This window comes from Rhodamnia argentea, chromosome 6 (genome assembly GCF_020921035.1).
Source record: "Rhodamnia argentea isolate NSW1041297 chromosome 6, ASM2092103v1, whole genome shotgun sequence".
NCBI classification, from domain to species: Eukaryota; Viridiplantae; Streptophyta; class Magnoliopsida; order Myrtales; family Myrtaceae; genus Rhodamnia; species Rhodamnia argentea.
Window position 1 is genome coordinate 6377821 of NC_063155.1, and position 25173 is coordinate 6402993.

The 25173-nt window shown below is 38.8% G+C and overlaps 1 protein-coding gene and 1 pseudogene across 2 annotated transcripts; one reads left to right on the top strand and one right to left on the bottom strand.

Annotated features, from left to right (window-relative positions):
* The first annotated feature begins 6468 nt into the window (after nucleotides 1–6468).
* Nucleotides 6469–7379, top strand: LOC125315469 (annotated as a pseudogene).
* Nucleotides 7380–10823: 3444 nt separating this feature from the next.
* On the bottom strand, nucleotides 10824–23314 carry LOC115733379 (LEAF RUST 10 DISEASE-RESISTANCE LOCUS RECEPTOR-LIKE PROTEIN KINASE-like 2.1). 2 transcript variants are annotated; one of them, XM_048280890.1, is made up of 3 exons: nucleotides 22472–23314; nucleotides 12235–12267; nucleotides 10824–12054 (listed from the first exon to the last, which is right to left on the bottom strand). In XM_048280890.1, the coding sequence occupies exons 1-3, from the start codon at nucleotides 23277–23279 to the stop codon at nucleotides 10877–10879; spliced, it is 2019 nt and encodes a 672-aa protein (XP_048136847.1). In that variant the 5' UTR covers nucleotides 23280–23314; the 3' UTR covers nucleotides 10824–10876. The 2 variants fall into 2 exon arrangements, with proteins under 2 accessions (XP_048136847.1, XP_048136848.1); XM_048280891.1 differs by lacking the exon at nucleotides 22472–23314 and adding an exon at nucleotides 14386–15190.
* Between the last annotated feature and the right edge of the window lie 1859 nt (nucleotides 23315–25173).

A 25173-nucleotide genomic window follows, 5' to 3' on the forward strand; every position in this document is an offset into this window, starting at 1 on the left:
TATATCTTGGAACACATGTCAACACAACTTTAGGCTTTAGTCTCTTCCACTCTACTTCCGGCGACCTCAATTCCACCTTATTCTACGGTTGCAATTCATGGTCGACCCCTGGATCTTTTCAGTTCTCTTGTCCCGCATATGCAGATGGCCACTTTGCTCTTCGTGTGGACCCTGCAAACCCACCACACAAGTCATGCAACTTCAGTGTCCTTGTCCCAATTTCACCAAGTGAAGATCTAGGTGTACCACAATCAATGTCGATTGGCGGAGATGATATTGCTATTATTAGTCTTGCTTTTTTTTTTTTTTTTATAAAGCAAATTTGACTTCAATTTTTGAATAATCCACATCACTTCTGCTTCTATTGTAACGAAAGATTTCCTCTTTTATGTGGAAATGGCGAGAAAGTATACCTACTAAAAAAGCAGTTTTTGTAATTGGTACATGCTTTTTTAAACCTCACTTGAAACTGCTTTGCTTCCATTTCCAATTTCTGTAAACCGGCCTAGGCTTTTTCCGAGGGTCATCTTTCCTTCTTGCTTCGTATGTATGGTATATATAATTCAAATATAGAAAATATAGATATAGAGTATCTTTTGTTACGATAGACGCAAAAGTGATGATTAATTCTCGCTGACCAGCTCTTATAGAGATCATCGAATCAATAGTAATAAGTCCAATTTGAAGAGACTCATATATGGAACGTCTCAAAATAATGCTTGGAGCGGGAGATTCAATTAATCGAGATTCAGAAGCGTAAATTTCACCTCGACCATCAATAAGTTTGGCTAGGGCATTTATAACACGACCCAATTAAGCCTACTCACCTATATCTGAGCAGTTCTTCATGTTGCTTTTACAGAAATTCCCTCTTGTATTATCAAACCATCACCCATTAATACAACACTAACATTATTTGATTCCAAAGTCAAAGCAATCCCTACTGTACCCTCTTCAAATTCTACTAATTCACCGCCATTACTTCATCAAGACCATAAATACAAGTAATGCCGTCGCCTAGTTGCAATATAGTACCGGTATTTACAATCTTTACTTCTCTATTATATTGCTCAATACGTTCGTGGATGATATTACTAATTTCGTCGGCTCTAATGGTTACCATGAGTATTTCTTAATTCTTTTTTTGTATAAAAAAATAATGCCTACAGTTGAAGGACTAATTAGTTATTTCTTTCATTGCCCCAAATATGCCAATATTATCATTGATAGTACGTAAATGTAACTCGTTGTTGAAACAACTATTCAGAGTTCCTAGAGCTCCTTGTAAGACTTGTTGGAAAATGCGTTGTTGGGCTTGATTAATCTCTCTTTGTTGTTTAAAACAAATGCTTTCATTTTTGTAATTTTCTAATTGTTCCAAGGTCTTATAAGTTGAATTAATCAGATTCAACTTTTCTTGTTCTATCTCAGAGTATCCATTCACTCGAAATTAGTCCGCTTCCATTTCCACTTTTCGTAAACAGGCCCGGGCTTTTACCAGCTGTTCAATGGCCCCCATGTAATTCTTCTGAATTTCCAATGGTATTCAAGATCCTCTATTTTTGGTCATCTAATAAATCGCTTAATGAAAGTAGATTATCTTTCCAGTTAGTTCAAAACTTCCATAATCCCTTCCTAAACCAAAATCTATCAATTCATTTGGCTCTCACGCTCAATAACTTATGTAAAATTCCCATATCTTTTTTTTTTTTTAATGTAATGAGCCTACCCTCTCCTCGCTATTCATGTTCCCCACAAAGATATCATAACTGACCACTAATCCAAGACCAAAATAATATTTGGAGGACTCTTCAGACCAAACAGAAAATATGGAATTGTCAACAAAGTTGTTTCTTTTTTTCTTTTCGAAAAATCCAAAAAATTCTACTTACTTTATACATTACATAGGTCATCGATTCAGCATTGGCTAAGATAAAAAAAAGAGTGTGAACTTTTTTTCAATAAAGGTTTCAAATAATTTCATCGACATGAGTGTTCTTTATTGAAGAAAAAATTTCAATTATTCCTTTTGAAACCCTTCTATATTAAATTAACATAATAGTAGAAAGAATACCATGCTACGTTTAAACTTCACACGATTTAGCTTTAATCATATTAATGGTCCCACATTATTGGTTAATGGAGAATCAAAGTGGATTTACCAATGAATCACGAAATGCTATAGTTCTTAAATATTATTTATTAATTTATTCACTTAATTTATTCAGAAGTAATTCATAGGATCATGCACCTTTTACTTTATATTAGTTATAATAAAAAAACAAGTGCAGCTGGTTTGGCTCAGCCAATTCTTGAAATAAACCACTCGCAAGAAATGACAGATCGATTCACTCTATAAATAAGCGAGCCGGATTTAGTGTATCATAAGGGATTTGCATTTTCTATGGATTCTTATGTATTGGATCATAAAGCTGTTTGCAAGGGCCAACTTGATCCTCTTCCCCATGGATCTCGGATGAGGGAGCACCTAGGAAAAAAGCCCACATGCGGATAACGAAGAACCATAAGACTGAATTACTTTGGATGACTTCCTACACCCACTTCTTTTTGGAGAGTATATTTATGCACTTGCTCATGATCATGGTTTATTAAATAGATCGATTTTTTTCGAAGATGCAGGTTATTACAATAAATCTAGTTCAATAATTATGAAACGTTCAATTAGTGCGGTCCTGAAAGAAGGCTTTGAGATTGCCTGGATTGCCAGCACATCGCAATGCCAAAATTGCACCGAATCGGGGGGAAGATGCGGGCACGACTGGAAAAGGCATCGGTTCAATTGTTTCTGCCCTAATGGAGCCTATTCACCGACCTGCGACGGAAGGCGAGTCCCGAGAAGCTTCCCTTCGAGTAAGTATGCTTACTCTCACCTCCTATGTGGTTTTCAACTAGGCAAAGCTGTTCAATGAGATGGGTTGCTGGGCATTCCCCTTCTTCCCTTTGCTTGTTGATTGGAAACCGACCCGCTAAAGCTTCCTTTTGCTGGGCATGCCCTTCCCTCTAATATAATGAAGTAAACAATTTAGACTCCAAGTCTTAAAACTTTATCATCCCATCCTCTGCAACCTTCCTTGCCTTAACTTGTCGGATCATTAGGTCGGGGTCGCGAATCCACAAGATCCAACGGTTCAAATACAGTGAGTGAAGATGCTCCGAGTTTACTATAAAGTTTCGCACCATGGACAAGTAATTTAAATCGAAATGCATTAGCCGATAAGTCAAATTTACCTAAAATTTAGGTTAGACTTGTTCTTTACTCCTCATAATGAATTCTCGACCCCTCAAATGGGCTAGGTTTTTTTCACATCGAAGACCTAATTTCCTGGGCACATCCTCCTCATAATGGATGCTACTCTCTTTCATATGATCCAAGCCGTTAAGAGCATCAGCATCTTCTACGGATGTTTGGGCACGTTGAAGAACATAAGCAATGACTTCGAGCGCTTGTACGATGACTTCAGGAAGTCCGCTTTCTTTGTGGAAGACATCTTCTTGGACTTCTAAACTTGAAACAAAATTAATAAAATAAAATTAGATTTAAAAAGGTAAAGTTAGCAAAAAATTTTAAAATACAATTTTTTTTAAAATAAATTGAAAAATTAGAGTAGAAATCTAACATAATAATGACAAAAAAAAACTTGGCTAAATTTTTTTAAAATAAAATTATATTTAAAAAAGAAAAGTTAGTAAAAAAGTTTTAAAATAAAAATTTTATTTAAAATTTATTGAAAAATTGGCTTAAAATTCTAACAAAAAAAAAGCCAAAAAAAAAAAAACAACCTAGTCAAACTTAAAAAAATTTTGAAAAATAAATTTAGATTTTAAAAAATAAAAATTAACAAAAATTTTAAAATACAAATTTTATTTAACATAAATTGAAAAATTAGCTCAAAAATTTAACCAAAAAATATAAAAAAAAAGACCTGGCTAAAACTAAAAAAATTAACATATTAAATTGAAAAATTAGCTAAAATTTTAACAAAAAAAGCTTAAAAAACTGTATAAACTTAATTATACTTAAAAAAAATAAAAATTATAAATTTTTTAAATAAAAATTTATTTAAAATAAATTGAAAAATAGCTTTAAATTTTTTAAAAAATAAGATAAAAAAATAAAAAAAGGAGGATGCAGAACCAGGCAAGCCCTCACTTCCTGGTTATCCATCCTAGGTTGTGGTTTCTTTATTTATAAATTTTTACCTTTTTTTGGAAGTTTATGCTTATTTTTCAATTTATTTTAAATTATAAAATTGTGCCTTTAATTTTTTTTTCAATTTTTTGAATTTTTTTGAATTTTTGGCTTTTTTGGTTCCATTTTTAAGCTTATTTTTCAATTTATTTTAAATAAAAAATAAATTATTTTTTATTTTTAATATTTATTTTCAAATTTTGGCCTTTTTTTTTCAAATTTTTAGCGTTGTTATTTTTTAAACAAATTACTTTTGTATTTTAAATTTTTTTTGAATTTTAAGCTTTGTTTGTTAAATTTGTAAGCTTATTTTTCAATTTATTTTAAATAAAAAACAAAATTTTATTTTTGATATTATTTTTCAATTTTTAGCATTTTTTTTAATTTTTTAATTTTTTATTTTTAAACTAATTAAGTTAGTAGTTTAATTTTTTTAATAATTTTTTCAATTTTTATCCTTTTTTTTTATTGCTAGTTGGACCTTTGGCGAGCTTCGTCAGCTCAAATATTAATAAAAAAATACGACGTCGGATTTCGGGCAATTTGTATCAGAGGTGGAATTCAAACGATCATTTATCAAAATATTTTGCACTTAAGTGATCTGGATAAAAATTTTGGCACTAAAATGAGCGCCGTATATAACTTTTGACACTTAGGGTGCGCATGGTAACCATTCTGTTCCGGAAAACCGATTATGATTAAAATGACTTTTTTTGATTCTGTTCCTAGATGAGTTTTAGAGAATTAGAATGCGTTTGATAATCGCCCAAAATTTCTATTCCTGGAATAGAAACACATTTAATAACTGTACAAAATTTCTATTTCAAAAAACTGTTTCTCTTCCTAATTTTTTTCATTTAAGTCAAATAACTATGTAATTACTTTGTAAAATTTCATTCTAAATTGAAGACTAATTTTCAATGCACACTAAAATAATTTAAAATACATTATTTTTTTAGCATGTCATAAATGAAACACAAATGTTAATACATTACGTTTAAAGTTCGATTGAAACATGAGAAAGTTTCCATATTAAGAACTCATTTTTTCTTTAAATGTTGTGTTATCCAAAATACATATAAACATAGCAGCTGAATAATCAAATTATTCATTGACCTCAAAAAAAATTTATCCTCCTTGATACGAAGTACAAGTTCTTCACTATCATTTGGCAGCTTCTATCATAAATCCAAGTGGGTGTTTAGCTTCAGTTCTACGTGCAAATGTTTACATTTTGTGATGCACGATTACGAGTATATATGTTATCACCCACATGTTGGATGCCATCATCTTCTATGACATTTTTTGCAGAAGAGTGAAATTTATGAAATCTAGGAAATTTAGGCCCAAAATTATGAAAATGAGGTCAAACTAGCCTAATATAAGCTTATTCTATATTTAGGGATTTTCTAAATTTTTGGTGATTTTTTTAAAAATTTCAAGTTTTTTTTGAAATTTTTTCTTTTTATTTTATTTTTATTAGGTTGAGAAAAAAGTGACGAAAGGGAAAAGTGAGAGATGTGAGACTTCATTTTGTTTTTTGATTCTCAAAAGTGATTCTTTTTCTAGAACCAACTTTTTTTTGGTTCTGGATTTTGCTTTAAAGCTGATTCTGATTCTCTAAAACTGATTCTGGGAATAGAATAAGAATCAAATTTATTTGCGTTACCAAACACGATTCTCATCCTTTTTTGTTCCCAGAATCAGAATCGGAGAATGAGAATGTTTACCATGCATGCCCTTATGTTGCTCTTCTCCCTCCATATGCATGTGTTCCTAATTTCTCTGGAAAGATGCCACTAATTGATCCACGGAAAAAGTTCAAGACGAGGATCGTGCCAAACTGGTGAAACTGAATGTGCTACAACCTCATGATGTGCCCTGATTTTTATGTCTCTTGCACACTTTGAAATTATTAGTTTGCAATACGTTGACACATTTTTCACTTTTGATGACTACTGTCTCAGGAAACAAAAGATTGGTTTCAAAGTTGGAATAGGTAATTATTCCAAGACTTCCTCTTCCACTCCTCTACGCTCTCCTCTGCAATTCGTTGAGACTTTTAGACAGTATGCTTACCTCTTGTTGTTAAAAAATTTTGTTCTTTTTCTAGAAATGGCTGAATCAGGAGCTGGAATTGTGGTCACGCTTATCTTAATGCAATCTTTGATAATGAGGAGGAGCAAAAACTTCGACAGCGAAATGAAATCGAGGGACTAGTGTCTTCAAGAAGATACACCTATAAAGACATCAAGAGGATGACGAACTGTTTCAAAGAAAAGTTAGGCCAGGGAGGCTACAGCTGTGTGTACAAAGGCGAGCTTCGAGACGGTCAACTAGTGGCAATAAAACTTCTAAAGAAGCTGAAAGGCGATGTAGAAGAATTTTTCAATGAAGTTGGGAGCATAAGCAGGACTTCTCATGTAATGTTGTCAGCCTCCTAGGGTTCTGTTTTGAAGGAAGCAAAAGAGCTTTGGTTTATGAGTTCATGCCCAATGGGTCACTTGAAAAGTTCATATTCAGCAGGAGTAACACTTTGGAGGTAGGTCAACAGTTGAGTTAGGACACATTGTATCAGATATCGCTCGGCATAGGTCACGAGCTAGAGTACTTGCATAGAGGATGCAACACGAGGATCTTGCACTTCGACATAAAACCTCACAACATTCTCCTCAATGCAAACTATTGTCCTAAGATTTCCGACTTTGGTCTTGCCAAAATATGCCCAAGAGAAGAGACCATCATGTCAATGCTAGGTGCCCAGGGCATTGCTGGATAGATTGCTCCGGAGCTGATCATAAGGAACATCAGAGGGGTTTCTCATAAGTCAGATGTCTATAGCTACGGCATGATGGTTTTGGAGATGGTTGGTAGGAGGAAAAACGTTGAAGTCATGGTAGATTGTACTAGCGAAACATACTTCCCTCATTGGGTCCACAGATGCATGGAGCTCAGAGAAGGGCTAGGGCTACACGGAATCACAAATGAGGAGGACGGAGGAATTGCGAAGAAGATGATTGTAATAAGCCTATGGTGCATTCAGATTGAATTGAGAGCGCGACCTTCTATGACACAAGTTGTGGAGATGTTGAAAGGAAGTGTTGAGGCCTTGCAATTTCCTCCCAACATTCTCATCTCCCTCAAGATCGCTTGTGGCTTCTCTAGGTGAAATTCCCTCTCTACAAAAGAGTGATGATTCAAGTTGAGATTAATTGAATGTCAATGATGTGATATTGACAATAGTTTGTAATTGAGTATTAAAAAAAGCACCTATGAACTTAATAATCATTATCGGGAAATGTCTAGGTTGAATTTCTATGGCATCATGCACACAAAAAATTGAAGTGCGCATTATTTCATAATATGGCTAATTCCCTAAAAGATCTTAAAGTCTACTCACAATGCTCCAGACTTTTTTGTTTTGGTCCCATAGAAAATCCTCAATTTTTACTCTAGCCCTAAATTTGCCCGTGCATCCAAAAATTGATATTGATTTCTTCAATATCATCATCATCATCATGAGGTTACTATTATTCCTTACAACATGAGGGTGTTGATGAAAATGCGTGTTTTGATTTCTACCCGATCCGTTGTTGATAATTTTGAGTAGACTAGTGGTGGTTTTTGGACGGTGAATAGATTTAAGACGAGTGAAAGTTAAAATTGTTAAATGTTGAACAAATTTATTGAATAATCTCCATTCGTGCCTGCCCAAATAACATAAACTCTTGAATCGTGTTTGCCTAATCCATATACCAAGTATAGATGAGAGATATGTTATTCATCTAAAGATCTTATTATAGACTATGCTAGAGTGCCAGTTAAGCAACATATGTTACCATTGTGAACGGATCGACGTCCTTCGTGGTTAAGTGTAATCAGTGTCTTAGCAATTCCCTGTCATCTATTCTCAACAAGTAATCCTGAGATACTTGTTAACTATGCATGCTCCCACATATATTCCTTACGTATTATTTTTCGAGTTTTAGCCAAAGCTGCTCAACGCAGATTTCCTTTTTCAAAAATGAAAAAGGAATATAATAAACAAAGCTCCGAGTCCAAGAAATTTTTGATGCGACGCCCTTATGTTGATCTTTGAAGTGCGTTCATGAACCTCATAGTAGTTCGTGATTTTCTGGCATTCACAATGCCGCAAAAACAAAAGTGCCCGAAGTTTTATTTCATTTTCTTTCTTTTTCTCATTGACTAATTTTGAGTTTTTTATAGTTATTTTCCTTTTTATATTATATTTTTCTTTTTTTTTTTTGTTCTTCCTCCGCTTGTTGCCGGCCATCGTGTCACCGAGCCCCGACGATGGCTGGCGACCGTCGAAGGTTGCCCTTATTGGGATATAGTGAAAGGGGACCTCAGCAACTTCGAGCGAGGCTCAACTCGAGTAAAGTCAACGCCGGTAGTTGCCTTCGGCTAGTCGCCGGGCCTCGATTGTTGGCCATCGCCGAGGCCCTTCGACTGGCGGAGAAAGAAGGAAAAAAAAAAGAAAATATAAAACTAACAATAAAAATTCCAAAAAAATATGTAAACAATAGTAAAATTTGTTCATATCGGGGCCGATCGTGCCACGTAGGACGTCCAGTGTCCATGTTAGCGATTTTCAGTTGAAATTGGCCGGATGGACTACATTGGCAAAATGGGAAATGATTTAGAACTAAATTTGTGTAATTAAAAATTTTAGGATTTTATTGGCACAAATAGCACCAATATATGACTTTTTTTGGTAATTTCTTCCTTTTGTTAAGTGATATATGCTTGATTCACATAGTTTGGATTCTCTCGAATAACACACTTTTAAATTAGTGACTTATTTACCCTTTATTAAGTAATAAAATGCGGATGAAAGGAACGTTCTTGTACTATGAGATTCCTTAAACTGCACAGATTATAATTATGCGACGAAAGTAATAGGCAAAACGGCATGTGTACAATCGATAAGATGGTGGCTCTTCCACCGTTATAAGAATGAGCCTAATACCCCCAAAAACTTCCAACTTTAGCTCTTGTCCAATTGTATCTTTTGTCTCATAAAAAATATCCAATTTTAGGTCTAGTTCCTATTCTACACTACACTTTTTCTAATTTTAGATTTGGCCCGATTCCCTAGAAAAACCCCAACTTTTGATCAAATCCTAAACCTGCCCCAAACTTTTTTTGATATCCAAAAAATCCCAAATTTAGGTAATGTCCCAAATAGCCCCCGAATTTATTTTGTCTAAAAAATCCAGAATTTTTTTTAAGTATACTCAAATCTACCATGTGATCTAGTCACAACTTGATGTAACATTTTCACATCGATAAAAAAACACCCAACATTAGCAAAGTAAGGTAGTGATAAGTACAGACCGATGTGGCATTTTCACGTGGATAACAAATCCAACCCAATAAAAAATTTCCCCAAAACAAAATTGCTCTAGGATATGAAATTAGGGACAACTAACGGTGTTTTTTGGACGGAGGGCTAATGGGGCAAACTTGAGATTAGATTGAAAAATATGTGATTTTTTTCTTAAACAAAAAAGTTCGGGGCAGACTTGGGACTGGACCTAAAGTTTAGAGATTTTTTCGGAGACAAAAAAATGTTGGGACAAATTTGGCATTGAACTTAAAGTTAGGGGGTTTTTTTAAATAAGAAAAAATTTGGAACAAATTTGGGACTTGACCTAAAGTTTGTTTTTTTTTTTTTAAGGGAATTAGGCCCTGTCCCAATTATGTCCAATGAAAACCTCACAACTTTAGGTCTTATTCCAATTTTATCACCCAATCCCAATTTTACCTTAAAATTTTTACAATTGCATAAAAAGTGACAAACTTTTACTTGAGTTGCAAATCTTTCCCTGTTAACTCTCCATCCAAAATTTCTCATTGACAATCGAAAAATAGAAAACTCCTAAGCATGAACTCTTCGAGCATCCCAAACGCAAGCTTCCGATCGAGAGAGATTGTTCCCAAGCAGGAGAGATCGACGAGCGAATGCAAAATCACTAAGGCGGTTTTGATGGAGGGTAAATGGAGGTAGATTTAAGACTCAAGTAAATGTTGGTGATTCATGAGACAAAATAATTAAAGTAAAATGAAACTGGATCTAAAGCTGAGATTTTTTTAAAAGACAAAAAACATTTTGGACAGAATTGGTATTGGACCTAAAGTTGATGGTTTTTATGAGACAAGAATAATCTTAGGATAGAATTGAGACTCGATCTAAAGTTGGGAACTTTTTATGGGACAAAAATGGTTTAGGATAAAATCGAGACTAAACCCAAAATTGGAGGTTCTTTAGAGTATTAGGCCGGCAAGAATGACTTTTGTTTTTGCCGCATTGTGAATGACTGAAAATCATGAACAACAATGAGATTATTTAAACGCACTTCGAAGATCAAGATAACGGGGGAGCATAAAAAAGTTTCTTTGACTTGAACTTTGCTTATTACATATTCCCTTTCAAAAACTAAAATTGCGCTCAAAGTTAGCGCGGGAGAATGCTATAAAACGATGTATGAGGAATATGTTTAGGAGCATGTACGGTTAATGAGTACCTCAAGATCCTTGATTAAGCATAGTTGTAGCAATAGTTCTCTAGAATAACCGGTAATAGATTTTATGAAAATCTCAATAATCAGTAATACGTAAACAGTTGTTTTTTTAAGTACTCTTTTACAGGCTATGTTGGTTTCGTAAGATTGATCTTGCATAACCCCAACTTGAGTCATTACTTTCTTGTAGAGACGAAAGTTCACGTGGACAAGCCGCGAACGATCTTGAGGGAGATGACAAGGATGGTTTGGGAGGAATTTGCAAGGCCTCAACACTTCCCTTTAGCATCTCTACAACTTGGGTCATAGATGGTCGAGCTCTCGGATCGATCTGAATGCACCATAAGCCTGTTACAATCATCTTCTTTGCTATTCCTTCGTCATCCTCGTTCGTGATTCCATGCAGCCCAAGCTCTTCTTGAAGCTCCAAACGCTGGTGAACCCAATGAGGGAAGTATATTTCGCTGGTATGATCTACCGCCGCTTCGATATTTTTCCTCTTGCCGACCATCTCTAGAATCATCATGCCATAGCTATAGACATCTGATTTGTGAGAAATCCCTCCGATGTTCCTCACGATTAGCTCTGGAGCAATATATCCAGGGGTGCCCCGAGCACCAAGCATTGACACGATGCTCTCTTCTCTAGGGCATATTTTGGCAAGACCAAAGTCGGAAATCTTGGGACAATAGTTTGCATCGAGAAGAATGTTGTGAGGTTTTATGTCGAAGTGTAAGATCCTCGTGTTGCATCCTCTATGCAAGTACTCTAGCCCGTAAGCTATGCCGAGCGAAACCTGGTACAATGTCTCCCAAGTCAATTGTCGACCTACCTCCAAAGTGTCACTCCTGTTAAATATGAACTTTTCGAGCGATCCATTGGGCATGAACTCATAAACCAAAGCTCTTTTGCTTCCTTCAAAACAGAACCCTAGGAGGCTGACAACATTGACATGAGAAGTCCTGCTTATGCTCGCAACTTCATTGAAAAATTCTTCTGCATCGCCTTTCAGCTTCTTTAGAAGCTTCACCGCCACTAATTGACCGTCTCGAAGCTTGCCTTTGTACACGCAGCCATAGCCTCCCTGGCCTAACTTTTCTTTGAAAGAGTTGGTCATCCTCTTGATGTCTTTGTAGGTGTATCTTCTCGAAAAGACAAGTCCCTCGATTTTCATTTCGCCGTCGAAGTGTTTGCTCCTCTGCTTTATCGAAGCCATGATTATTCTGGTCATTGGTTTCTTCCTGAAGGGAAGCAGCAAGATAAGGATGACCCCAATTCCAGCTACCAATGCAACCACACCTGAAAAAAATGAAGAATAAATTTGAACAGCAGTCTCACTTCATCACTTCTTCACGGCTTCTAGGATATTTTGGAAATATTGATTCCATTGAGCAACGATGCAAGCTTACTGTCAAGAAGTCGCACAAAATTGCAGGGGAGAATGTAGAGAAGTGGAAGAGAGAGTTTTGAAACAATTACCTATTCCAACTTTGAGACCAATCTTCTTGTTTCCTGAGAAAGTAGTCATCAAAAGTGAAAAAATGTGTCAACGAATTGCAAACAGAGCATTTCAAAGTGTCTAAGAGTTATAAAGATCAGCGCACAACATGAGGTTATAGATCATTTGGGTCGATCCTCTTCTGGAACTTTTCATGGATCTATTAGTGACATCTTACCCAAAGGAACCGGAAACACTTGCAAATGGATCTGTGTGAACTAACGAGTGTAGACATTTGCTAAAATCCTAAATTCTATATCTATCAGGGGGTGAACAGGAAGACCTACGAGAAAATAAATTCTTGCTGGCATAAAGCAGCAAATACAAAGCAATATGATCAATGATGAGGTATCAGAGGCGGAGACAGATAAAACTTTCTGTGTCGGCGGTCTGTTCTTGGCATGTCTCAACTCTTTTGGCTTCTAAGCAGACCTATATAGGCTTGATTAGAAGTCGTTCCACGGATGAAAGAAGAGGGCAGCTCATGTTCAGGCACGAATTTTCAAGCTTCTTGAATCATGAACACCCAATTAATAACTAGCAAGCTATTGCAGAAAGATAGAAACGTTATCATTTCCATTACTCTTCTTTCTCCAGGCTCACCAACGTCAAAATCTATGAGGTCCCGATGAGATACCCTGGAACCCAAGAGATCGGAGAGTTTCGTTTGCAGCAGTAAGCGAGTCTACGATCTAAGCCAAGGAGGAGACATTGGAAAAGCTTAGGACATTATCCGCAACACGTAGAAATGAAAGATCAATTAAATAACGGGAAAAACATACTTAACATTCAATAGAGAAGATCCTTGTAATTTAAAGTTCTATGAAATCTTCTAAGTACAACTCCAGAAGGAGGGCAAAGAAGAGAGTATGTATTTGTCCACTATCATAATGAAAAGCAGTGCTAAAATTTGATTAAGTGTACATCTCACATCCATCAATTTTATGAATATATTTCAACTAAACGAAGGATCAGATTTTAGTACCACTTGTGGAGAAGTTGTTTTCCTTTTCATTTGGTTGTGTTCATGATAAAATCCCAAGAGAAAAACAAGTAGTTTTAGGCTTTTGGCCCAACATTTGCAAAATTTTACAGTAGATTCGGAGCATCTTCACTCAATGGAGGGGTAACGACACAAATGATTCCTAAACTTTAGTTCAATGCGCAATGTCGCCTATGAATTTTTAATTTATCCAATATGATCTTTGAACTGTTGGCAAATGTTCAATGTAGTCCTTTTATTTACGCTAAGGACAAATCAGGCATTATTTGATAACGTAAATTATTATATGCTGAGTTGGATTTTAAAAAATGATGCGTCAACGTGTCCATCTTTTTATCCATCGGCTTTAGAAAAAGAAAAAAAAAAACTAATGTTAACATGCCCGTCATTATTTGACGATATCATTGATGATTTGAGATAAATATCTTACTAGGACAATTCACGTGTAACAATTTTTTTTTAAATGTCCATTGTTGAAACTTAATGGATCGAAAGCCATGTCAAACAATTAAGGCAGCGTGGCTGCAAAGGTTGGGAGATGGAGGTATGAAGAAGTTGTAAAACATGGAGTCTAGATCGTGACAATGTCATCGCGAAAAGTACCGAGAAATTCATAAATTTACTGCATTTGTGCTAATTCGGTTCAAACATATTAATTATGCAAATTGAGTCCTAAATCTTTTATTGGTTTGCCAATGTGAACCATCCCTCCAATTTCAACCGGACATCGCTGACATGGACGCCGGCCGCGTTGACATGGATAATTTTTTATTACTTTTTATTTTATTTTCGTGTTTCTTCTTTGCTTTTTCTTCTTTATATATTTCCTTTACTTTCATTTCATTTTCTTTCTCTCCCGAGTGAGGGTCAGCGACTCCAAGTGAGATCTGGGCGAGGGCCTCGGCCCCTCGCTGCCATGATCCTGGAGAGGGTCGTGCACAGTTGATCACCATGCAAATCATTCGAAATGACAATTAATGAAAGAGCTGCTAAACATCAAATTATGCACACGCAACTGAAAAGTGACGAGCATTGAAAACGCCATCACGGCGACTGGTGAACAAAATGCAGAAACCATTTCCCAAGATAAGAGAGAGAAAATGAACGGACACAAACCTCGTTCCCTTACCTTTGCAAAACGAACCGTCGGTGTGGGTTTTCTCATCGTCGCAGAAGCACAGCAGCTGCTCGTGCTCGCCGACCGCGCACCGCCCGCCAGAGTCCTCGCACTTGCCGCAATCCTTCGCCTTCGTCCAGTTCAGCACGAACCCCTCGCTCATCCCCCGGAACAACTCCTCCGCCGCGTTTGCTGCCGTCACCTCACTCCGCTTCGCCACCGCCACCACCGCATCCGCACAGCCCGAGTCCTCGTCAAACGCCGCCGCCTCCTCCGGGCTCGTGTTCACGAGCACGTATGACCGATTGTCATCGGATCGTAAGCAATCGATGGCCACGGCGGGGATGGATGATGCCACACGAGCTGTGCAGTTGAAGAAGAAGGTGAGGTTGACGTTGGCGGAGTTGTATTCAAACGGGAGTGAGTCGAGCGTGAGGTTGTGGCGGGCCCTGGGGCATACCGGGTTGGGGAAGACGACGTCGGCGTCGAGAAGAGTTAGGGTCTTGTCGTCGTAGTTGATGTAGGGGACGAAGTAGGTGTGGCCCCGAAGAGAGAGGGTCGGGTGAAGGGTGCTGTGCGGGCAATCGAGGCCGAAGCTCCGGTAGCCGCAGTGCACAGGGGCGTCGTTGGTGGCGTGCCAGAATGGATATCGGATTTCGACGCCGCCGCATAGGAACGGGGGTGAGTCAGGGTCGCAAATGGCCGAGAAATGGGAGAGGACGCCATGAAAGCTCCCGGAGAAGGAGGCGAAGAAGAAGAAGAGGAGGGAGAGAGAAGGAGAGAGAATGCAGAGAAGGTGGTGGTTTCGCATCTTCTTTCTTCTCGTCTAGTCTTGGTGAAGGAAGATGAACAATTGAACATGGTAATGCGTTCAAAGTCTTAACTCTCCTAACTTTTCTCTTTTCACTCCCTTTATTCCTTAATCCAGATGCTACACTTCTTCAGCTTTGTATTTGTCACATGGTAACTCTATGCCATCCGAGTTCAAAGGTGACTTCTATAGCGTGGAACATTAAACGAAATTAATGGACCAATCGTTATATAGGTAATAATCACCTCATCATCTGAATATTCAGATTGGCTAGCTATATCATATACCAGAATACTGATGTCTGGATTTGGAGCTTCAATCTTCCATGTATATCCTGTGGTATCAATGCTCTTCATATATAATGTTGTATGTGTTTGGCACGATGATTGGATTGTTTTTTTTTTTGTACAATAGTTTTTAAGTATTATTGTCCCATAAATGGTTATACTCAAGGATTTTAGGAAATAGAAAATACCATGACATCGGTGTACTTGGTTACACACGAAGATACCTTAATCTCGCTGTAGCCGCATATATAGCATGAGCCATCGATCTCGGGAGAATGACATAAATGGTCCCTGAAATTCGACACAATGTGCGATGTTGTTCCTGAACTTTTAATTAATTCAATGTGGTCTTTGAAATTTAGCCAAATGTGGTTCTGAACTTTTGATTTGTTCAATGTGATTTGTAAATTTTTGGTATATGTTCCATTTGGTCCCACAAACTATGAAATATGTGATATAATATGAACAATTAATTTTTGTTAGCAACAAATTTTTGTATGTTGGAAGAAAAGAAAACGAAGAAATCTATAATTAATTTGTGCTGCTTCTTAGAAGGATTTTTATAACGGGAGGTTCGTTCCTAAGTGTGATTTAGAGGTCCCTTTGACTCGGAAGTTTCATGGATTGTGGTAGATCATCGATTTCCACATTTCGAGTCGACCAAATTGTAATTGAGAGGTTCCGTTGACTTGGAAGTTGCATGGTTTGTTCCTCAATGACTATCCAGGGCAAAGTTCTCGCGTGGGACATTGGTGCGTCAAGATTGGGTGCTTGACTAATGCACGGATGGTGCCACTTTCTGCCTCGCTTGGCATTTGCTTCGAAGTTGAAGAACTAGCGCACATGACAGTGATAGGAGTTGGGATCAATTCGAGCCACTCGCTCCATTTGATTTTTCCGCAGATACTTTCGACGGTCTCTCCTACCTCTTTCTCACCTAGTCTCTGCAATCCTCTGCCTCCTCCTTCCAGTCCCAAATGAATCTCCAAAACTTCATGTGCGTAGGTAATTGCCACAAATTGGTCCTTGTCATTGTCTTTCACCAACTTAGTCTATCAAGCTCTATCAGATGATGCGCGATATGAGGCCTTCGAGCCTCGAAGATACGGGCACGGCCTTGACATAGGCTACCCTTTTTGGATTTCTAGAGAAAAAGAGTCTTAATGTGGCTATCCGAATTTCGAGATTACCAGCAAAGAGATGTGCCCTATAGTAAAGAACAATGTGCAAAATGGAATTGGAGAATTTTCTACGTATTTTTATTTGTATCAATGAAGAGTACATGAGCCTATTTATAGGCTTTACAGGTCGACTATCTAAAGTAACATAATGTTACAATCAATGAGGAAAATATCCAGAATATTCTAGTTATCCTAAATATCAATAACATCCCCGCTCAAACTCAAGGTAACTTAGAAGAAGTCAACTAGAGTTTGAAAAAACGATCTTGAAACGCTCAGATAGATGTGCCTTTATGAAGATACTAGCAATTTGATCTATAAATGAAATGGACTCTTTGTGAAGATACTCGCAATTTGATCTACAAATAAAATGGAAACAAGTCGTACAATGCTACGAAGCATGCGAGATCGTATGAAAGGACAATTTATTTCAATATGCTTGGTGCTCTCATGGAGAACATCATAATGAGCTTTCTTAATAGCAAGCACTCTGGTTGTCGCAACCATAGTAACCATAGTATAATTGTGATGACACACTCTGCATATGTTTCTTGCTACGCCATGATATGAGCAAGGTACCAAGAAAGTGTTGGGAAAAATTTCCTCTTATGCAGATGTTGTCCTGACGGAACGTCTGAAGAGTATGAGTTCTCTATCAATGGTTAGTATGCAGATATTATACGAGCCATCGATCTCACTCCATCCAGTTATTAACTCCATCTAGTTACGCGAGTGTTTACTAATCCCATAAATGCATTGGGCTATAAGTTACACCGATATGGGACAAGAATTCCAAGTGAAATGTGAGATGTCATAGGCACAATTAATTTTTTTTTTCTAAGCACTAAAATTTCGTACAGTGAAAGAAAAGGAAAAGGAAAAATCTGTACTTAATTTGCGATGCATAGTAGGATTTGTATGACGGGAGGTTTGATCCTAAGTGTAATTTAGAGGTCCCTTTGACTCGGGAGTTTCATGGTTTGGGGTAGATAATCGATTTCTAAATTTCAACACGTTGGCGGGTCCTCCAACCTAATTGTGTTTTGGAGGTCCCGTTGACTCGGCAGTTTCTTGGTTTGTTCCCTCGAGACTTTCCAGGGAAAAGTTTCCCGTGTGGTACATTTGATGCATCAAAGTTTGCTTTTAGGGAAAAGTCTTTGGAAAAATATAAAAGAACTTGAAACAACTTTGATTTAAATGGTAATTGGAAAAATCATAAACAATTTTTGTTTAACAAAAAAAAAAACTCGAAATGAATGATAATTTTTGTTTTTGTTAGGCAGAATTTCGAAAGTGGGGTCTATCAATTGGTTGCAACGTTGGAATAAAGTTCTTACGGAAAAGTGGTGGTTTCTCTTCAGAAAGATGTCTGCTCTCTTTTCTTGCTATTGTTGCTGAGATCATTGTCCTTGGGAGGAATTGGCACCAAAATGAATGATAATTGCAGAATTACTTCACTTGGTCGTTGCTTCGAGCCAATGTGGGTCATCATCATCATCGTAAATCACGAGATGTGGGGCTAATTCGGCGTGACCGAGGAGTCATGGCCCTTTTCCATCCACTGATTTTAACCAAGTCTGAGCCACCGTGGACCAAGGCCCTTTTCCTCTTCCTTCTTACACGGAAACCCTCTCCTTGTTTGCTCCAAACGCCAACTCCCTCCGGATGAATCTTACCCTGTCATGTTCCTCTCTTTCCTCACTCTTCATCTTCTTCATACGCATTCACTTCATGGTGCCAGCTTCCGGCTACTTCCCGCCGATCCGGGATTGCGCTCCTTATATTGCTTTCTTGCAGAGACAAAATTTCGCATGTACAAGCCGTGGTCGATCTTGAGGAAAATGACAAGGATGGTTTGGGAGGAATTTGCAAGGCCTCAACACTTCCCTTTAGCATCTCTACAACTTGGGTCATAGATGGTCGAGCTCTCGGATCGATTTGAATGCACCATAAGCCTGTTACAATCATCTTCTTTGCTATTCCTTCGTCATCCTCATTCGTGATTCCATGCAGCCCAAGCTCTTCTTGAAGCTCCAAACGTCGGTGGACCCAATGAGGGAAGTATATTTCACTGGTGTGATCCACCATGACTTCCATATTTTTCCTCTTGCCGACCATCTCTAGAACCATCATGCCATAGCTATAGACATCCGATTTGTGAGAAACCCCTCCGATATTTCTGATGATCAGCTCTGGAGCAATATATCCGGGGGTGCCCCGGGCACCAAGCATTGACACGATGCTCTTTTCTCTAGGGCATATTTTGGCAAGGCCAAAGTCGGAAATCTTGGGGCAATAGTTTGCGTCGAGGAGAATGTTGTGAGGTTTTATGTCGAAGTGCAAGATCCTCGTGTTGCATCCTCTATGCAAGTACTCTAGCCCGTAAGCTATGCCGAGCGAAATCTGGTACAATGTCTCCCAACTCAATTGTTGACCTACCTCCGAAGTGCCACTGCTGTTAAATATGAATTTTTCGAGCGATCCATTGGGCATGAACTCATAAACCAAAGCTCTTTTGCTTCCTTCAAAACAGAACCCTAGGAGGCTGACAACATTGACATGAGAAGTCTTGCTTATGCTCGCAACTTCATTGAAAAATTCTTCTGCATCGCCTTTCAGCTTCTTTAGAAGCTTCACCGCCACTAGTTGACCGTCTCGAAGCTTGCCTTTGTACACGCAGCCATAGCCTCCCTGGCCTAACTTTTCTCTGAAAGAGTTGGTCATCCTCTTGATGTCTTTGTAGGTATATCTTTTCGAAGAGACAAGTCCCTCGATTTTCATTTTGCCATCCAATTGTTTGCTCCTCTGCTTTATCAAAGCCATAGTTATTCTGATCATTGGTTTCTTCCAGAAGGAAAGCAGCAAGATAAGGATGACCCCAATTCCAGCTACCGATGCAACCACACCTGAAAAGAATGAAGGACATTTTTTAACAGCAGTCTCACTTCATCACTTCTTCATGGCTTCTAGGATATTTTGGAAATATTGATTCCATTGAGCGACGACGCAAGCTCACTGTCAAAAAGTCGCAAAAATTTGCAGAGAAGTGGAAGAGAAAGTATTGAAATAATTACCTATTACAACTTTGAGACGGCTCTTTTTGTTTCCTGAGGCAGTAGTCATCAAAAGCGAAAAATGTGTCAAACAGATCATTTCAAAGTGTCTAAAAAGTTATAAAGATCAGCGCACACCATGAGATTATAGCTCAGTTTCAAGAAAGAAAAAGCATGTCCATCCTGCGAAAAGATTACCGAATGGAACCGGAAACACATGCCATTGGATCTGTGTGACTAACGAGTGTAGATATGAACTGGAAGACCTAAGAAAAGAAAATTTCTTGCTGGTAAAAAGGTAGCAAACTACAAAGCAATATGATCAACTTTGTGGTATCAGAGGCGGAGACAGATAAAACTTTCTGTGTCGCCAATCAAACCGGCGGTCTGTTCTAGACATGTCTCAACTCTTTTGGCTTCTAAGCAGGCCTATAGGCTTGTTTAGGAGTCGTTCCACGGATGAAAGAAGCAGGCAGCTCATGTTCAGGCATGAATTTTCAAGCGTCTTGAATCATGAACACCCAATTAATAACTAGCAAACTATTGCAGAAAGATAGAAACGTTATCATTTTCATTACTCTTCTTTCTCCAGGAACACGAACATCAACACTTAAAAGGTTCCGATGAGATATCTTGGAACCCAAGAGATCGGAGAGCTTTCGTTTGCAGCAGTAGGCGAGTCTACGATCTAAGCAAAGGCGAAGAAACTGGAAAAGCTTAGGACATTATCCACAGCATGAATGATCAGATTTTAGAACCAGTTGGGGAGTAGGAATTTTCCTTTTCACTTGGTTGTGTTGATGATAAAATCCCAAGAAAAAAACAAGTAGTTTTAGCCCAACATTTGCAAAATGGAGGGACAATGACACAAATGACTTTAGCTCAATGTGCAGTATCATTTCTGGATTTTTATTTTGTCCAATGTTATCCTTGAATTATTAACAAATGTTCAATGTAGTCCTTTAGTTTATGCAAAAGACAAATCAAACGTTATGTGATGACTTGAATAATAATATGTAGAGTTGGATTTTAAAAAATGATGCGTCAACATGTTCATTTTTTATCCATTGGCTTTAGAAAAGGAAAAAACTGATGTTAACATGCCTATCATTATTTGATGATATTATCATATCATGATTTGTGATAAATATTTTATATGACAACTTGAATAATTATCATCGGGAAAAGTGTAAAAAAAATTCATAAATCTATCTCATTTGTGTCAATTCTGTTCAAACCTTTCGGTTGTCCAAGCCGAGTCTTGAACCTTTTCATGTAGTCCATCCGGCCAATTTAAGCGGGAAATCGCCTAAGTCGCACAGACACAACACGCGGCATGCGACGCGACACTACACGACACGATATGCCGACAAGTCATTTCTAAAAAATAGAGAATTCTGATACGTTAAGACACGTTATATATTAAATATATATAGTAAAAATTATAAAAAGAGCTCTTATAATAAAAAGGAAACCGCCTATGGGCACTCCCGTAATTTTCGACCCAAAAGCCAGCATCATAAATCAAAACAAATAATAAAGAAAAAGGAATAATGTGTTGATATTATCATTATGGTTTTGAAAAATAAATAAAGGCTTGACTAGACATCATCTAGGAGATATTTCCCCAATTTTGGCATAGTCCCAACTAGACATGGCCCAATGGAACCGTGGGCCTGGAACCGGCCCGGAACCGGCCCGGAACCGGCCTGTTGACTGGGCCCACGGTTCCAACCCGAAACCGGAACCGGCCCTCAAGGGCCGTTTCGGTTTCTAAATTGTCGGAACCGGCCAAGAGCCGTTGGTTCCGGGCCGGTTTCGACCCTTTAAAAAAAAAAAAAAGGGAGGAGGCCCGGGGAAAAAGAGGTGTTGGGCCTAGGAACCGGCGGTTCCAAACCCGGAACCAGAACCGGCCATGTCTAGTCCCAACCTCTTTATTTGGTCGTCTTCCTCCTCCATCACTTCACTTCATACTTTCTCTCAGTCGCATCTTCTTCTTCCCCCACATCGTATTCTCTCTCTCTCTCTCTCTCTCTCTCTTGACCTGTGGTGACTCTTTGCTTTAATGTTTTTTCTCTCGGAGAAAACAAGATCTTCACATGAAAGCTGTCGAGGAAAGAGGAGCAGGAAGTTGCCATCGTCGCCCCTTGATTTGCCTCGCGTCTGCCAGGATCCGCCGGTTCTTCTCCGCTTCCCCTTCACCATCTCCCTTTTACTCCTCATCTCTCACGCTCTCTCTCCACCATCTCTCTTATGGCCCGAGCAGAGGCCCACCTCCTCCCAGACCTCTTCAACTTCCTCACTGGTGTTGACCACGTGTCCGGATGCCCGACAGCGTGTCCGACACCGACTCAGCGACCTCCTCGACATGTCGGTGCTTCTTAAGAAATTCTTGACATGAATCCTGGCGGTCTTTGGTTGCACGACAGCATTGATAAGTATAATTTTTTTTAATTTTTTTAAAAATTTCCATAATTTTTTAGTTTTTTTTTTTTCTTTCATACAAGATGATTGATTGATAAATTGACCAGCCAAGGATATACTTTTATAATTCAAAGAGCTGCAAAACATCAAATTTTGCAGGAATCCAAGCACCCGCAACTGAAAAGGAACGAGCATTGAAAAGGCAATCACGGCGACTGGCGAACAAAATGCAGAATCCATTTCCCAAGATAATGGAGAAAATGAACGGACACAAACCTGGTTCCTTGCTCGAACCTGGTTCCTTGCTCGGACCTGGTGCCTCGTTCGGACCTGGTGCCTTGCTTTTGCAAAACGAACCGTCGTAGTGGATACTCTCGTCGTCGCAGTAGCACAGGAGCTGCTCCTCCTCGTCGACCGCGCACCGCCCGCCGGAGTGCTCGCACTCGCCGCAATCCTTCGCCTTCTCCCAGTCCAGCACGAACCCCTCGTTCATCGCCCCGGCGAACTCCTCCGCCACGTTCCCTGCCGTCACGTTCGTCCGCTTCACCGGCGCCACCTCCGTATCCTCGCAGTCCAGCTCCTTGTCGAACGCCGCCACCTCCTCCAGGCTCTTGTTCACGAACACGTACGACTGATTATCACCGGATCGCAAGCAATCGACGGCCACCAAGTCTGCAGGGATGCGCGCCACCGGAGTTGTGCAGTTGAAGAGGAAGGTGAGGATGGCGTTGGCGGAGTTGTAGGCGAGCGGGAGCGAGCCGAGCGTGAGGTTGTGGCTGACCCTGGGGCATTCCTGGCCGGCGATGGCAATGTCGACGTCGACGAGAGTCAGAGTTTCGTTGTCGTAGTTGATGTCAGTGACGAAGTAGTTGTCGCCCTGAAGAGAGAGGATTGGGTGACGGGAGCCATACGGGCAAGCGATGCCGAGACCCAGGTAGCCGCAGTGCACGGGGGCGTCGTCGCTGACGTTCCAGAATGGATATCGGATTTGGACGTGGCCGCACAGGAACGGGGGTGAGTCGGGGTCGCAAATGGCCGAGAAATTGGAGAGGACGCCATGGAAGCTCAAGGAGAAGAAGGAGGAGGCGAAGAAGAAGAAGAGGGAGAGAGAACGAGAGAGAATGCAGAGAAGGTGGTGGTGCTTTCGCATTTTTCCTTGTTCCTGTCTTGGTGAAGGAAGATGATCATCCTCTGGCAAATTAATGTTGAAAGTGTTTGGCTTCACCCAGTGGTTGACAACAAGACAACAACCGAAAGTTTTTCTTTTTCTCCTTTTTCAAGTTATGTGAATAGTATATAAAAAGCACTTTGCTATAAATATCTCATCAAGCTTTTCTATGTAAGGAGACTATTAAAAGACTTGAATCTTCTTTAGCCCTTATGACACGGTCCACGAGAATTGAGTCATCCTCGAGATTTTCTGGTATGGTGGACCGTGGTCTTTCGAAAAGGAATACTATAGTGATCTCTTGAGAATTCTAGAATGATCCAGGGCCGGGCGCTACGGGAATTTCTCGTCTCTGTATTTATGATGAGTAGATAGGAGTTGGGGAGATGCAATCTCCACCGTTAGATCAAGGAGGGATTTACGGCTATCATTGTACGAGAAAGTCAAATTTTGATACTTTTAATTGAATGAACTGAAGAAGGAAGATTTTTCGGATAGAGTTTATCGAAGTGGGTAATGACCAGTAATTGAAACCATAAGCATTCAAATTACCAAATTCAAAATACAGGACTATCCATCAACAAATGGACATCGCAACTTTATGCTTACGGTAACACAGTCAAAGCAAAGACATTACCAAAATATTTTTTCTTTTCTGCTTTTTAGAAACACAAAAAGAAGTAGATATAATCAAGGAAATCTTTCGCCAATTTGCGAAAACCAGATTGCGCCCAACCAAAGTTGCTAGATCGATCATACAAACCCAGAAAAAACAAACAGTTCACTCCACAGAAAAACTGGATTCTGCAACAAGGATGGTGATGACAAATAGGTAGTAAATAATCATTAGGTGGTCAATAACAGGGGGAATATCCTGTAAGTTCTAGCAGTTTCAATGAGGTACAATGCGACGACAGCCTGTCTAGGAATGTTCTGCTCAGAAGCGTCCAGTACAGATGCAACAAGACTGTCTTGGTTCCATCTTCAAAAAAAGCCACCTAAGAGCTGTGGCATGGTTTCACCTAGAAGTTGTTGACACCTAAATTTTGACTGATCTTGTTAGTCATTTATTTTAAAATAAAAAATAAAAAAATAGGAATTAAACTTTAGTTCCTACCAAAAATAATTAACTCGGTTTTCATATCATGCATCGGATCAGCAGTAGATGGGCATAATTGAATTTTTTTAACTCAGTTGGATCTAATGGATGCGAGTAGGTCGGACCGACACCAAGGACTCATTATAGACAGATGCTCGTTTTCTTTGCTAGTAGAGGTACATGTTTGAGCAAAACTTAAATTCCTTAAAAAATTGTTGGAGATTAAATGCCTTAGCTAATGAATTTAACATCTCTAATAGCATATTAAAACTTTGGAAAGGGGATCAAGACATCGTCAAGTTTGGAGGGTTGGTGAGAATATAATTTGTAAGATTTTCTAATTGCAAGAGTATATTCTTTTTTTAAAAAAAGAGGCAAGATTATATTTCAAGGAAGGATTACACTGCACGGAATTGGAAGGGAATCGTGCGTGAAGATTCAATTTTTATCTTGGAGTCCAATCTTCTCATGCCTATAAAAGAAGGACGTTGACACATTCACCAGGGGTCGGCAAAAAAAATTCTGCTCATATACAGAAATACTCGTGAGAAATAAAGGGAAAGAGTAGGAAGAGTTCTGAAAAATTTCAAGCGACGCCACTTTGCTTCACCTTCGTTCAATGAACCCAATTGGAAATTGCAGTATACCCGTAGCTCGGAGCCGCACGCGACCAGCCCTCTGTTTAGCCGCTGTTGCAGTCTATTTCAACCCCGTTTTATTTTGAAATCAACATCTAACCCATCTGCTACTTTGTGCTGGACTTCCCTGGTAGTTTGG